The sequence below is a fragment of the Hypanus sabinus genome, chromosome 2 (genome assembly GCF_030144855.1).
Source record: "Hypanus sabinus isolate sHypSab1 chromosome 2, sHypSab1.hap1, whole genome shotgun sequence".
Classification (NCBI taxonomy): domain Eukaryota; kingdom Metazoa; phylum Chordata; class Chondrichthyes; order Myliobatiformes; family Dasyatidae; genus Hypanus; species Hypanus sabinus.
In genome coordinates this window covers 31571541-31588268 of record NC_082707.1, presented here as the reverse complement: position 1 = coordinate 31588268, position 16728 = coordinate 31571541, and the positions used below count along the sequence as shown (strand labels likewise).

The window sequence follows — 16728 nt, the reverse complement described above, 5'->3', positions numbered from 1 at the left end:
CCCATCCCCTTTTCCCAACCATGATTCCCCTCTCCCTGCCCCCTTTTCCTACTGACAGTCCACAACAGAGACCCATATCAGAATCAGGTTTATCATCGCTCACATAGGCCATGATTTTTTTTTGCAGCAGTACAGTGCAATGTATAAAATTATTACAGTACTGTGCAAAAAGTCTTAAGCACCCTTGCTATATATACATGCACCTAAGACTTTTGTACAGAACTGTAGATGGAGATTAAAGAGGATATTTCAAAGCCATTTAAACAGATACAGCTGACTAGTGCTCATGAGCTATTTAAATTTTGTTGAGTTCTAGATGATAAAATTGGCATAGGTAACACATCACACTTATTAGCAGTCTCTGGAAGGAACATCCAAATGAGCTGACCGAGTTACAAAGCAGTGATACTTACAATGGAAGCACCTTTCTACCTTGTCTTTTCTTTGGGCAGTATTTCTGGCACCTTATATGGCTCCAGGTTAGATTTCCAATGTTCTATTCCTTCGGTTAGTGAAAATGCCTATTGTAAAATGACTCCCCATTTAGATTGCCTCAGTCCCACCATGTTCATCCAGCTTTTATCTACTATTCCTTCAGGTTGGCTTCAAAGTCAGAATTAGTTTTATTATCACTAACCCACATTGTGAAATTTGTTGCTCCATGGGAGCAGTTCCCTTGGGAGCTGCACACAATAAGTCACCATTCTCCTCCCTAACCTTCCTTCTATAAATGCCAACTTATTCAAGATGTTGCCATCTTTTTGCTATTCCCCACCACGTTGCAAGCTTATGCTTCCCTTGTGGTCCATTTTGTCTCCTGGAATTAATGCAATGATCCCAATTACAAATAGCACATGTGATGGTGTCCGAACCAAGAGTTCAACTTTCTGTAAGACAGTCAAAGCAACTTTGGAACATTCTGTGAATACCACAATGATCGTAATTTATCTTGCAATCCACCATCTTAGAACTGGGTTAAAGTATTGGGGACAGACAGAGAAGGGATATTTACATTCATCAATACCAATGTAATTCAAGCGACACTTCTTCTGGTTCTGTCCATCTCTGCATCAGAAATAGGTATCAGTCTACATATGGCAAGTTTGCCCCAAATTCACCTCTGAAACATTTTAAAGAAACCAGAATCTACACCTCAAAATACCACTTTTATAATTTTATCACAAACATATAATAAATGATATACAAGAGAGATTTATTTTCAACCTTTCTCCCTGGAGCACCTTGAAAGCCATTCATCCCGGAATAACCCTTAGGAAGAAACAGATCACTATTAGAATAGAGGGCATTTACCAGTGGTAAATTATATTTTATTTTTTAAAATTTGTGAACAATTATCAAGCTGAATGTAATGTTTTAATTCTAAAAATATTGCCTTAACCTCAACACCTGAAAGTAAGAACCTTCATTACAAAGTGAAGTATTTTACTCTGGCGAAAGAATTTATTTACAGATTGCCAGTCTAATAATACCATGTTATCGACAATTCAACAGTAAATCATGAATCATTGCCATTTAACCAAGGTCATTAGCCTCATAAGTCATGAGCGAAGCATGAGAGGGAGTGCAAGCCAATTCATCAGGAATACAATGGGATTAAATTCCCTTCTATAAGATTGTAATCTGATTAAGGTGTTTATGTTCAAAGATCAAAGAAAATTTATCATCAATGTTCATATCTGTCACCATGTACAACCCTAACATTCTTTTTCTTGTGGCAATCAGGGTAAATACAAGAAACACAATAGAATCAAGGAATGGAAGACCGCACCCAACAGGACGGACAACAACCAATGTGCAAAATACATCAAAACTGTGCAAATACAAAAAGAAGAAAAAAAAGACATAGTAATACTACTAATAAACAAATAGACAATAAATATTGAGAACATGAGATAAAGAGTCTTTGAAGGTGAGTCCATGGGTTGTGGGAACAGTTCACTGATGGTGGACAGGTGAAGCTGAGTGAAGTTATCCCCTCTGGTTCAAGAGCCTGATAGTTGAGGGTTAATAATAGTTCCTGAACATGGTGGTGTGTGTCCTGAGGCTACCTTCTTCCTGATAGCAGCAGCGAGAAAAGAGAGTGTGGCCAGGGTGGAGGGGGTCCTTGAGGATAGATACAGCTTTTTTGCGACAGCATTTCATGTAGATGTGCTCAGTAGTGAGAAGGGCTTTACCCGTGATGAACTGGGCTATATCCACCATCTTTTGCAGGCTTTTCCATAAAAGGGCATTGGTGGTTCCATACCAGGCCATGATGCAACCAATCAATATAGTCTCCTCTACACATTTATAGAAGTTTCTCAAAGTTTTAGATGACATGCCCAATCTTCACAAACTTCTAAGAAAGTAGTCCATATGACCATAGGACATTGGAGTAGAATTGGGCTACTTGGCCAAATGAGTCTCCGCCATTCTATTATGGCTAATTTATTATCCCTCTCAACCCCATTCTCAACTTTTCAATATTCAATATATTTTGATGAGATCTTTCCTCCTCCTTCTATATGCCAACAATTATAGGCCCAGAGCCGTCAACTGCAGCTCATATTGTATGTTAAGCCTTTCATTCCTGGGATCACCTCATGAACCTCCTTTAAACTCTTTCCAATGCCAGCCGATCCTTTCTTAGATAAGGGGCCCCCAAACTGCTCACAATACTCCAAGTGCAGTCTGACCAATATCTTATAAAGACTCAGCATTATATCCTTGCCTTTGAATTCTAGAACTCTCCAGAAACTCCACCCACCACTTAGGCGTAACTACTTCCTATCAATTACCTCCTCATTCTCCCGTATGAACTGAAGATCATTGGGCTGCAGCTCCAGTCCCTTCATACAGTCTCTTCAGAGCTGCAGCTTGGTACACTTCATGCAGATGTGGTTGTCAGGTAGACTGGACTCCCAAATTTCCTACATTGAACAACGCATACCACTACCTCCAGGTCCATTATCAGTGCACTAGCTACATTATAACATAAAAATAAGTACTTACTAGAAACTATCTTACTGACTTACTTAGAACTTTCTCCTGTGCTTGCTCAAGTCTGTTCTGACCTAAGCCTGTTGAGCCAAGTTGGACCACACTAACAATACACCACTCTGCTTACACCTTTCTTCTTTTTATTGGCACCACACTGAGAAAGAAAGCAAAAAGCACCCGCGCTCTTTTCCGACCTCGCACTGCATTACCAACAAACATCATCTCGTGTTGATTTCTGCCCGCCGAGGAAAAAGTAGAGGCATTGCCGTGCATTGCTGGACCCAGGACAGATCCTCTGAAATTATAATACCAAGGAATTTAAAGTTCCTGACCTTCTCCACCTCTGATCCCCCCCCCCCACCACAGTGAGAGCTGGCTCCTGGACTTCCAGTTCCCTCCTCCGGGGGTTAATAGCCATCTCCTTGGTCTTGTTGACATTGAGTGAGAGGTTGTTGTTGTGCCACCACTCAGCCAGATTTTCAGTCTCCCTCTTATATGCTGAAATGTCACCACCGTTGGTTCAGCCTATGACAGTGGTGCCACTGGCAAATTTAAATAGGGTACTGGAGCCATGTTTAGCCTCAAATATTAAAATGTAAAATATTTCAGAGGGCAGATATAGACAAACTTGCTCAGCAGTGAGAGTCTTGAAGGAAACATCTCTTTAAAGTACTGTCTCTTACCAATTCTCCTGGTAAGCCAATGGTGCCTTTGTCACCCTTCATACCCTTTGCTTCAGGAACAGACTAGATAGAAAATAAAGAGCAAAAGTAAGTTAAACTTTACTTGTTCAGTGACCATTTAATTAAACTTTAAAATATGCTTATTAATAGTTCAGTAGATCAAAGTTCAAAGTAAATTTATTATCAAAATACATAATCTCACTAGATACTAGACCCACGTGCATTTTCGTGCAGGCATTCACAGTAAAGAAATACAATGAAGAACAAATGACAAACAACTGATGAGCCGAAGAAAAAAACTGCAAATACAAGAAAAAAACACATAAGTAACTAATACTGAGAACATCAGTTGTAGAATCCTTGAAAGTGAGTACATTGGTTGTGGGATCAGTTCAAAATTGTGGAGTGTGAAGTTTTTGATGCTGGTTACTCTGATGATTGTAGGGTAATAACTGTTCCTAAACCCAGTGGTGTGGTACCTAAGGCTCTTGTACTTCCTCTCTGATGGCAGAAGCAAGAAGAGAGCTTGAGAGCAGAGGTAACAACAATGAAGCCAGGTATCTGTATTTTGAAATATACACTGATAATAAAATTAAGTTTGGATAATACAATTGAGAATATAATCTTTAATTATTCCTCATTTTGTTTCTGTAACTTTGGAAAATGATTGTAGCACAGAATCAGTTTACTTTCCTCAGTATTTATTCCAGAAAAGTGGACAATGCTGCATTATTGGCTGCAGCTATATACATTGGGAAAATGGTAACAGCTCCTGCCTTTGACCTGCTGTTATCATTAGGACGATAGCATTCCCCTCAGTAATAGGGGATGGGGAATTCTGTGAGCATGACACAGTAACAGTTAATGTGTACAAAAAAAAAGAAAAGTTTTGTACTCACTGAAGGACCAGGAAATCCAGGAGGCCCAGGAAGCCCTCTGAAGCCTTTCTCACCCTGAAAGAGAAAAGTCCATGTTTACAGCTGAGGAGGCTTTGGAGCATTCATGATTTTTATTGATATTTGTTTCTTCTGTCTAAGGGATGGTCAGGTGGCAGAGGGAAGGGGTGGGATGGTTGCTGAAAGCTAACTCGAGCTGGAATTGAATGATGCTTCCATTCCTTGCCAAACACTGATCATATTTGTTTCTAGTTCCTCTTAGTGTGTACAAGGTAGGCAGTTACCCAAGAGAGGAAGAGAAGGATGTAGATATTTAACAATCGAGTAGTCTTCATGTCCACTGTAGCTCACTCTTGTTGGCCAGAATGAGTTAATTGGTGAAATTGGTGGAACTTCATTCTGTGACAATCTGTTATATTAAAGCATCAAATGGGGTTTACGCTCAAACTGTAAAGGATTCAATACAATGAATCCTGTAGAATCACTACAATGCAAATAAATTCTACCTTGCAAAATTCATTCATAATTTATCAGTTCTTTTAATGTATAAAATACTGATTTAGCCATTTCTGTTTTTATTTTAGATTCCTAGCATCCACAGTTTTGATTTGCATTAAAAGAGACCTAACACAGCCATGCAATCCAGCTAGCTCTTCTCCCATCACTTGGTGAATAAGCCATTGTAGGTTTCACTTAAGTAAAATCCTGTCTGAATTTTGACAAACTAATTGTGATTTTGTTGGATGGAATAGGGAAAATATTTTACACTATTAATACTTGTACGAATGAGCCTCACAGCTAAGAGCCAAAAAGAAAATATGTTGTCAGGCCTTTGAGCTGCATGTGGGCCATCATAGTATTAGTATGTTCACATCATTGCTTATACCTGATCTCCTTTAAAGGAAATTTCCTCGGGAGGCTGGATTAGTTCGACATGTCCAGGGTCACCTTGTTCACCCTGATGAAAAAGAGGCAACAGGAAAGGTTTAATAAAATGGACATGCAGGTCAACGTCCTATATGGTCAAGCAGAATCCCACGGCAATAAAAAAGTCAAACACATTGAAGTGTTCTATATTTATCTGAAAAAATGTTACGTTTGGAAAGGAGTATTGATTATGCTAAAAACTAATTGTATTCAGATATCAATGAGCTAAATGGGCAGAGATGAGAAGCAATACTGTCTTTCTCAACACGGCATCCGAATCAGTCGGAGGGTCATTGGGATGTGATGTGGTAAGTGTCAATGTCTACATTTCAGGAATGGAATGGAGAATCAATGACTGTTCAAAATTTAAGGCAATACACTGAAGGTAATAGGGATTAAATTTATTTGTGATCTCCATCAGGAATTTGCTCTAGAAGCAAATCCATTGACATATACTTCTCGTTTTCATGCAATGATTTTGTATACCCTGAAAGCTCATTGAAACTAATTAAATCAAAGACTTTGTCACAAAATCTTCAAATTCAATAAACAACTTTTTGCTTCAATTGTCTTTAAACAGAACACAGAACGCTGCAGCACAATACAGGCCCTTCAGCCCACGGTGTTGTGCCAATCTTTTAGCCTATTCTATCTAACCCTTTCCTTCCACATAGTCCTCCATTTTCTGTCATCCAGGTGCCCGAGAGTTTCTTAAATGCTTCTAATGTGTCTGCTTCTTCTTCCACCCCTGCCAGGGTGTTCCACGCACCCACCACTCTCTGTGTAAAACAAACTTCTCTCTGACAATCCCCCCTATACCTTACTGCAGTCACCTTGAAATTATGCCCCCTCACTTTAGCTATTCCTGCCTGGGAGCAAGTCTTTGGCTGTCCACTCCATCTGTGCCCCTTATCGTCTTGTACAACCCTATCTAATCCTTCTTCACTACTTAGCAGCTTATATAATCAAATGATATTTGTTATTTTGGATCACTGAAACAACAACACTGGAAGATTTTAAGCCCTGATTGCTCATTCCTAAGCAGGACTATTTCATCTCAATGACACGGGGAGCACAGTTATGAATAGTGACTCTGCAAGCTCACCATTATCTGTAATGCTGGCAATAGGAAATAATAAAGGGAATATTTGTTACCCTCAGCATTCCCAAGATATAAAAATGAATAGTATCAGCTGTAATGATAGGTCCATTTATGGTGAGTCAGAGGAATATCTCCTTAAGAATGGAATTGAATATCACATTCATAAATTAACATGTAACCAATGAGATCAAGACAATATAAGAAGGATTTGAAGAATCCAATTATTTAAATATGCACAATACAGTCTATAAGGTATTTTGATATCCAAGCTCCTTCAAATAATAAGTTTTATACTTCTCATGAAGTAAGTTTGAAATGGAAATAAATACAATGATGTTCCCAATGTGAAAGTAATGTCACTACAGAATGAAACACTTACCTTATCACCTTTTTGTCCTGGAAATATAATGCCCTGCCAATAAAAATGTAAATATAAACTTCCAAAAGAAACTTCACATTGGTGTCTGTACATGAGTTAGTAGAAGTTTGTAGGCCCAAAGAAGACCAAATTTTAAATCCACCAACTAAATTTCAAACTTTGAGACATTCAGGGTGGGTGAGTTCATTCAATAAGACCATAAAACAGTGGAGCAGAATTAGGACATTCGGCCCAACAAGTCTGCTCCACCATTTCATCATGACTGATCCATTCATCTGGAAAGACTCATTACAGCATTTAGCTTTTGTGCAATATTCACAGGGTTATACTTCTTCAATCCAGATTATATACTTTATGCACATTATTCAAAATTTAGTATCAATGCTAACAAAATAACGTTTAAAATTAAACTATTCTTTAGTTTCGAGAATTGTTGAAAACATACCTTTTCACCTCGTGATCCTTTTATACCTGGGAGTCCCTGAAAAAAAAATAGACTTGTAAAATAATCAAGTTTTCTTCCATCAGAAGAAATAGAACATAAAACATTATAGCACAGTAAAGACCCATCGGCCCACAATGTTGTGCCAACCTTTAACTCTACTCTATCAATCCAACCCTTCCCTCCCAGACAGCCTCCATTTTATAGCATCAGTGTGCCTATCTATGTCTCTCAAATGATCCTAATGATTCTGCCTCTATCTTCACCCTGGTAGTGTGTCCCACGCACCCACCACTCTGTGGAAAACAACTTACCTCTGACATCCTGCTCATACTTTCCTCCAATCACCTTTAAATTATACCCCACTCATATTAGCCACTTCCACCCTGGGAAAAAGTCTGTGGCTGTCCACGCAATCTATGTCTCTTATCATCTTGTATACCTCTATACTCCCTTGCTCCAAAGAGAAAACCTCATGCTCATTCAGCCCATCCTCACAAGACATGCCCACCAATCCAGGCAACATCCTGATAAATCTCCTCTGCCCCATCCCTAAAGCTTCCACATCTTTCCTATAATGAGACTACCAGAACTGAACACAATATTCCAAGTGTGGTCTAACCAGGGTTTTATAGAACTGCAACATTACCTCATGGCTCTAGAACTTAATGTCTCTACTAATGAAAGCCAACACACTATATGCTTTCTTAACCACCATATCAACTTGCAAATGTTACATATGAGTTTTATCTTTAAGGTTATTTTGCATTACATTTCAATGTCAGATATCTTTAACAATACTTTTTGATAAATTTGCAACATGTTTATTACTGCCATCACTCATTGTAAACACTTTCAACCACCTTCTGTAATGCAGTTCACATTGTAAACTCATGCTGGCATTTGTGTATTTATGCACATTTCATTGCATATTTGTACTTCTAACTTTATTTTTATATAATTACTTATTCTGTAGAATTGTTGAACATTGTCTGTTTTTGTTGCATGTCCTGCCAACGCAGCACAGCAATTTCTTAATCCACCTAAGTGTACGTGGCAAATAAAGCTGATCTTTGATCCCTGATCCCCTATTCTCCATGCACAGAGATACCTGACTAGCTTACTCAAAGCATTCTACCATTCTGTTTCTATGATACTGACGTGGTTTCTGCCTGCTGGTCAGGAGTCAGATGATCAATGCCTGTTGTCAAAGTCCTTGACTAACTACGAGGACTGGTCACCCACCATCTTCTCATTGGAAATCAGGGAAAGGTAGCAAATGCTGACTTTGGCAGAGTTCCTGCATGTTATACATTAAAAAAAAGTTTAATGTTGTTCATCTTAATTGTAACAAGCAACACCCAAACTGCTGAAGCATCTCAGTGGGTTGGGCAGTATCGCTGGAGGCTGAGGGATAGGTGGCGTTTCAGGTTAAGACTCCACCTAAGGATCGGAGCAAGGTTCTGACCCAAACCGTTGACTATCCCTCTGCCTCCGCAGATGCTGGTTAAACTGTGGAGTTTGTTTGCTTGCTTCAGTTTACAGCACTTGCAGTCTCACGTGTCCCAACTTACACGTCGGCCTGGTGGTCCACTCGGTCCGGCAATGCCTGGATCACCTGGGTTCCCTTGGTAACCCTAGGGAAGAGAGAAGAAAGAATTCATTGTTTCTGCACTGGCTGGTATGTGACTGATTCAAAATGTGTCAAAATAAATGGCTCCTTGAAACACCTGATTAGCCACGATGGTCTCCTTCAGCACAATGGTAACTTATGTTGGAATACTGTGCAGAAATCTGTGTAGATGCTGCTCTTCACTACTGTTACTTAAGCTTCTATTCACATGCATGAATCTGCAATAGTATCCTACGAAATGTAACCTAATACAAATGAATTACCCTGCTTTTGTAGAGCACCCTAACACAGGAACATAGAACAAAGTTCAAAGTAAATTTATTATTGAACTACATATATGTCACTATATACTAACCTGAGATTCATTTTCTTGTGGGCATTCATAGTAAATACAATGAAGCACAATAGAGTCAATGAAAAACTGCACACAAAGACAGACAACAACCAATGTGCAAAAGAAAACAATTTGTAGGAATATAAAAAAGAAAAATGAACAAAATATTTAATACTGAGAACATGACTTGTAAAGTCCTTGAAAGTGAATTGTGGAAAGGTTGTGGAATCACTTCAATGTTGGGGTAAGTACAGCACAGAACTATGAAGCAGATAGCCTTGGTGTTGTTCCAACATTTTAATCTACTCCAAGATCAATCTAGCCCTTCCCTCCCACATAGCTCTTTTTTCTACATTCCAAATGCCTACCTAGGAGTTTCTTAAATGTCCCTAATGTATCTGCCTCTATCAACACCTCTCCCAAGGCATTCCACTCACCCACCACTCTCAGTGTAATAAAACCCGACATCCCCCTTATACTTTCCTCCAATCACCTTATAATTATGACCTCCTTGTACTGGCCGCTTCTGCCTTGAGGGAAAAGGTCTCTGGCTATCCACTCACTCTACACCTCTTACCATCTTGTACACCTCTACCAAGTCAACTAGAAGAGTGAGGGAGGATAAGATCCACATCACAACATTGCAAAACTTGTCTGTTTGAAAATGAGTTGGACCCCTCTAAATAGCAGAAGAAGCCTTTCAGCATTTCACCTAACTAGGCTTTCCAAGTGGCTTCTCCATTGACAACGTAGAAACAAAACCAAGGGTGGCATTACATAAATTCAGCACAGAATGGAGAAATTGAATCAAACCCTGAACTACTGAACCACACAAGCATTGCTGCATTGTTAAATCCATAAACAAACATGTTGGCTACTTTGAGATGACAGACTCCTAATTGCCTGTTTGATCTGAGTTATGGATCATAGAGTCAAAGGAATGTTGAAGAAGGCCATTCAACCTGTTGAAGAATTGCTGGTTAGTCAACTGTAAATTACTGTAGATAAGTGGTAAAATGAATAAAGAATATCTTATTCCCATTCTGGCATGTCAGTCCATGGCATCTCCTACTGCCACGATGAGACCACTCTCAGACTGGAGAAGCAACACCTCTACTATTTAGAAACTAAATTCAAGTCTACTCAATGATCCATATTTTAAGGAACAAATTAAAGAAGAAATTGGTTTCTACTTAGAATTTACTGATAATGGAGAGGTTTCACCTTCCATTTTATGGGATACTCTGAAGGCTGTCTTAAGAGGGAAAATTATAGCAATACCTTCATATAAGAATGATGCCATCCTAATGGGGGAGCAACACCTTATATTCCATCGGTGTAGCCTCCAATCCGATGGCATGAACATCAATTTCTCAAACTTCTAGTAATTTCTTCACCCTCTTGCTTTTCTGGTCTTTTATTCCCCATTCTGGCTCTCCTCTCCTCACCTGCCCATCATCTCCTCTGGTGCCACTCCTCCTTCCTTTTTCCCCCCATGGTCCTCTGTTCTCTCCAATCAGATTCCTTTTTCTTCAGCCACTTCAACCTATCATCTCCCAGTTTCTCACTTCATGCCCCATCCCTCATAAACTTAACTTCCCCCTCATCTGGTCTCACCCATCACCCTCTAGCTTGTACTCCATCCCCTCTCCCTACCTTCTTATTCTGGCTTCGGCACCACCCCCCCCCCCCCTGCAGTCCTGATGAAGGGTCTCAGCTGAAATGTTGACTGTTTATTCCTCGCCACAGATGCTGTCTGACATGCTGAGTTCTTCCAGCATCTTGTGTGTGTTGTTCTCTTATGCTGCCTGCCCATTAATCTTTTAGATGTCTATAAAACAGAAGATCAAGATGCAGGTTTAAGGAGTATTCAACCACCTCATTTTGGATTTGAAGAGTAGTTTTATTTTCAAAATTTGCTAAAAAGGCACAGAATGTTTAATAGGTGCACTTCTTTTACTGACCTGGACAAAGATAACTGGTTTTGACTTAAGATAAAATAGTTTTGAAGCATTCCCTGTGATATTGAATTATTTCATGTTAACTTCATGGAGCAAATACTCCATTACCCACATTCTGCTTTCAGCTGCCATAGAACTGTTCATTTTCTCAAAATCTTGAACAATATAATCACTACCAATGAATTCTACTGAAAGTCAAAAATGAAGCCACAGATGCTGGTAATCTGAAACAAAACAAAGCTAACATCACAGATAATTCTACAAAAGGTCACACACCTGAAATATTGACTCTATTTCTCATCCTATAGATATGGCCTGATATGCTGGCTATGTCCAGCATGTTCTAGTTTTGCTGTGGTAAAATTTATTTGCTCTTTCTTCATCTCAGAAATAGCAATACGGCTAATTTTTCTAATGCCTTCATAATCTCTTCAGCCACCTCTTTCAGAAATCTGGGGTGAACACCATCTGGTCCAGGTGACTTATCCACTTTCAGACCTTTGTGTTCCCATGAACCTTCTCTCTAGTAATGGTAACTTCACACACTTCATGACCTCTGATGCCTGGAACTTCCACCATACTGCTAGAGTCTTCGACAGTGAAGACAGATTATCTGCCATCTCCTTGTAACTCATTACTACCCCTCTAGCATCATTGTCCAGTAGTCCAATATCCATTCTCACCTCTATTTTGCACTTTATGTATTTGAAGAAACTTTTGGTATCATCTTAATGTTACCGGCTAGCTTACATCTGTATTTCATCTCTACCCTCTTAATGACTTTTTAAGTTGCCTCCTGTTAGCTTTCAAAAGTTTCCCAATCCTCTAACTTCCCACTATTTTTTGCTCTATTATATGCCCATTCTTTTGCTTTTATGTTGGCTTTGACTTCTCTTGCTAGCTATGGCTGTGTCATCTTTCCTTTGGAATTTTCTTCCTCTTTGGGATGTATATAATCAGTGCCTTTGGAATTGCTTTCAGAAATTCTAGCCTTTGGTGCTCTGCTGTCATCTCTGCCAGGTATTCTTTTCCAATCAGTTCTGGCCAACTCCTCCCTCAAACCTCTGTAATTCCATTTACTCCACTGTAATACTGTTACATCTGACTTTAGCTTCTCCTTCTCAAATTTCAGGGTGAATTCAACCATATTATGATCACTTTCCCCTAAGAGTTCTTTTACCTTAAGATCTCTAATCAATTCCAGATCACTGCACAACACCCAATCCAGAAAAATTATCCCATCATGGGCTCAACCATGAGCTGCTCTAAAAAGCCATCTCATGGGCATTCTAGAAATTCCCCCTCCTTGGAATCCAGCATCAACCTGATTTCCCCCAATCTACTTGCATATTGAAATCCCCCATGACTGCTGTAATATTGCTGTTCAGGCATACATTGTCTATCTCCCATTGTAATTTGTAGGCCATATCCTTACTATTGTTTGGGGGTCTGTGGACAACTCCCATCAGGGTCTTTTTACCCTTGCAGTTCTTTCCTCTATCCACAATAACGCAACTCCTTCTGACCTATGTCACCTCTTTCTAATGATTTGATTCCATATTTTACCAACAGTGCAATGCCACCCCGTCCTTTCGATATAATGCGTATCCTTAGACATCAAGTTCCCAGCTACAATTTTCTTTCAGCCATGATTCAGTGATGCCTACAGCATCATATATGCCAATCTGTAGCAGAGCTACAAGTTCACCTACCTTGTTCCATATACTGTGTGCATCCAAATATAGCACCTGCATATTCCTATATTTATCCTTTGCAATTTTCTCTGCAACTCATCCTGTTGACTGCAATTTTGCCCTGTCTTCAGCCTCTCTGTGCTAGGAGTCTCACTACACATTGCCTCTGTTTGTAAACCAACTACCTCATCTTCAGCACTATCACTCTGGTTCCCATCCCCCTGTAAAATTAGATTAAATCCACCTGAACAACGCTAGTCAACCTGCCCGCCAGGATTTTGACGTTTAATTCATTACTTGGCATTTAATTTGATATTCCTCCTCTCCAGTACATATTCAATAAGTTATCACATTCAATTTTCCTTTGCTCCAGTAAAAAGATTCTTCTAGGTCTGTTAACCAAAGATCTTGAAGGTGGAAAAAAATTTAATAATATATATGATTAATAAAACAGACATTCTGTCTTCTGAAGTAATTTAGAACTATAATTTTCTTAAATTTCAAGTGACTGTAATAAATTGCTAAAATCATATAAAATAACATACGCAAATAATCACAACTAGAATCACAAGTTTTGTTAAGTGATTGTCACAGGGATTTATGATTGTCACATTAGATAATTGAGTTGGCTACATTGCCTCAATCCCTAGTAAGATCATAAGACCATCAGATACAGGAGCAGAAGGCAGCCAAATGGTCCATCGAGTCTGCTCCTCTATTTATCATGGCTGATCCATTTTCTTCTCAGCCTCCATCTCCTGACTTCTCCCCATATCCCTTCACACCCTGGCTAAGCAGGAATCCGTCTACCTCTGCCTTAAATATTCCACAGACTCACCAAAGAAATCTGGCTAAAGGAATTCCTCCTCATCTCTGTTCTAAATGGACATTCCTCTATTCTGAGGCTGTGTCCTCTGCTCTTAGACTCAGCCACTGTAGCAAACATCCTCTCCACATCCACTCTATCAAGGCCTTTCAACATTTGATAGATTTCAGAAAGTTCACGCGCCCCCTCACCAATCTTGAGAATTCCAGTGATTAGGGGCCCAGACACTCCTCATCTGATAAGCTGTTCAATCTCAGAATCATTTTCATTAACTTCATTTGAACCCTCTTGAATGTCAGCACATTGCTTCAAAGATAAGGGGCCCAAAACTGCTCACAGTCCTCCAAGTGAGGCCTCACCAGAGCTTTGTACAGTCTGAATGTTACATCCTTGCTTTAAAGTCCTAGTCTAATGTGGTCCCTCTGCTCTGAGGGGTAAGGAACTGTCAATGGTTTATGCTGAAACCCTGAAGTTCCTTTCCCTCCACGGGTTCTGCTCAGCTTGTTGGTTCGCCCATCAGACTGTCTGTTGCTTTAGACTCCACCACCTACACACTCTTTGCCTCCGGTTGCCTTGATTGTTTAGAGGGATGGGTAGCTGTAATGATTAATCTGCCAGGGTGCAGGCTGAATAGGTGATAATTAGTACCAGGATCATTTCAGACAGACGTCAACTGCTGCCAGAAAGGTGAAAGAAGTAGGTTGCTCTGCCTGAAGCTTACTGGCCTTCCAATGTTGATGCTGCCCGCAGGTTAATGCTGCCAGTCAGCACATTCCATGGTGCAGGAGTGCCTTCTGAGGAGTGCACTGAAGCTCCGAGAAGCCACAGTGGGGAAGAGCTACAGGCTTGTGGTTCTACCACCATTTGACACAGAGGCCTGGTCAAATGCTTCCTGGCTGCGCTGTTATGGAGAAAACACTGATGCTTTATAAGAGAATGTATTGACTTGCCAATATGAACACAAAGATGTGTTCTGACATACTTACTCTATCAAAGTTCAAAGTAAATTTATTATCAAAGTTGGTACATGTTAGCACATACTAATTTGAGATTCATCTTGGTGTCATAGAGCACCACAGCACAGAAACAGGTCCTTCTGCCCATCTAGTCCATGCCAAACAGCTAATCTGACTAGAACCATCGGCCTGCACCCAGACAATAGCCCTCTATACCTCTCTCATCCATGTACCTATCCAAGTTTCTCTTAAATGCTCTCTTAAATCTGCAACGCCACTTCCAATTGCAGCTCGTTCCATACCCTACCACCCTCTGAGTGAAGAAACTCCCCCTCATGTTCCCCTTAAACATTTCATCTTTCACCCTTAACCCATGACCTCTGTTACTAGTCCAACCCAACCTCAGAGGAAAAAGCCTGTTTACATTTACCCTGTTTATATCCCTCATTATTTTGTATACCTCTATCAAATCTCCTCTCATTTTTATACATTCGGGGGAATAAAGTCCTGACCTATTCAACCATAACCTGTAACTCAGGTCCTCAAGTCCTTGCAACATCCTTGTAAACTTTCTCTGCATTCTTTCAATCTTGTATACATCTTTCTTGTAGGTAAGTGAGCGCACGATAGTCCAAATTAGGCCTCACCATTGCCTTATAAAATTTCAATGTAACATCGCAACTCCTGTACCCAACACTTTATGAAGGCCAATTTGCCACAAGTGTTCTTTATGTCACTATCTACCTGTGACACCACTTTCAAGAAGTTATGGATCTGTATTTCCAGATCACTGTTTTACTGACCTCCTCAGTGCACTACCACTCACCGTTTAAGTCCTACCTTGGTTTGTCCTTCCGAAATGCAACGCCTCATACTTGTCCACAGTAAGTTCCATCTGTCAATGTTCAGACACTTTTCCAGCTGGTCCAGATCCCAGTGCAAGCCACGATAATTTTCCTTGCTGTCCACTATACTCCCAATCTTGGCGTCATCCGCAAATTTGCTGATCCAGTCAACCATATCGTCATACGGTTGATAGAGATGACAAACTACAACGGACCCAGCACTGATCCCTGGGGCACTCCACTAGACACAGGTCTCCAGTCAGAGAGACAACCATCTATTACCACTCCCTGGCCTCTTCCGCAAAGCCAATTTGTTACCTCATCTTGAATACCGAGCAACTGAACCTTCTTGACTAACTCCGTATGGAACCTTGCTAAAGGTTTTGCTAAAATCCACATAGACAATATCCACTGCCTTGCCTTCATTAACTTCACTGTTAACTACCTTGAAAAACTCGATACGATTGGTTAGACACAACCTAATATGCACAAAACCATGCTGACTATCCTAAAACAGCCTGTCTATCCAAATACTTATATATGTGGTCCCTTAGAATGCCTCCCAATAACATACCCATTACTGGGGTCAGACTCATCCAACTATCTTAAACAGGCCTTTAGTAAACAACCGTACAGGCAGGCATTTACAGGGAGAAGAAAAGAAATACAATAAAATTTCACAAACTATATATACCAATTATCAAATTCAGACTCAAAGTAAAATTTATTATCAAAGTAGGTACTTGTTACTCTATGCTGCTTTGAGACTTATTTTCTTACAGCCATTTACAGGAAAAAATAAGTAAAATAGAATTTTCTGAGAAAACTATACATAAGGCAAAGACTGACAAACAAGCAAAGTGCAAAAGAAGACAAACTGCTAATAAAAAACTACTGAGATCAAGGGTTGTAAAGAGTCCTTGAAAGTGAGTCTATAGGCAGCCACGCTATTCATTTAGACCACAAGACATAGGAGCAGAACCAGGCCATTCAGCCCATCAAGTAAGCTCCGCCATTCCATCATAGCTGATTGGGGATCTCACTCAACCC

The 16728-nt window shown here is 39.9% G+C and overlaps 1 protein-coding gene across 1 annotated transcript in view; it reads right to left on the bottom strand.

Moving 5' to 3' along the window:
- Positions 1-16728, bottom strand: part of LOC132403298 (collagen alpha-5(IV) chain-like) — a 352062-nt gene that overhangs the window by 87463 nt on the left and 247871 nt on the right. Inside the window, exons 11-17 of the mRNA XM_059986755.1 lie at positions 9004-9066; positions 7433-7468; positions 6988-7020; positions 5466-5537; positions 4583-4636; positions 3684-3746; positions 1225-1269 (exon numbers count right to left, since the gene is read on the bottom strand). Of these exons, the coding sequence (XP_059842738.1) occupies positions 1225-1269; positions 3684-3746; positions 4583-4636; positions 5466-5537; positions 6988-7020; positions 7433-7468; positions 9004-9066 (366 nt within the window). The remainder of the gene's footprint in view (positions 1-1224; positions 1270-3683; positions 3747-4582; positions 4637-5465; positions 5538-6987; positions 7021-7432; positions 7469-9003; positions 9067-16728) is intronic.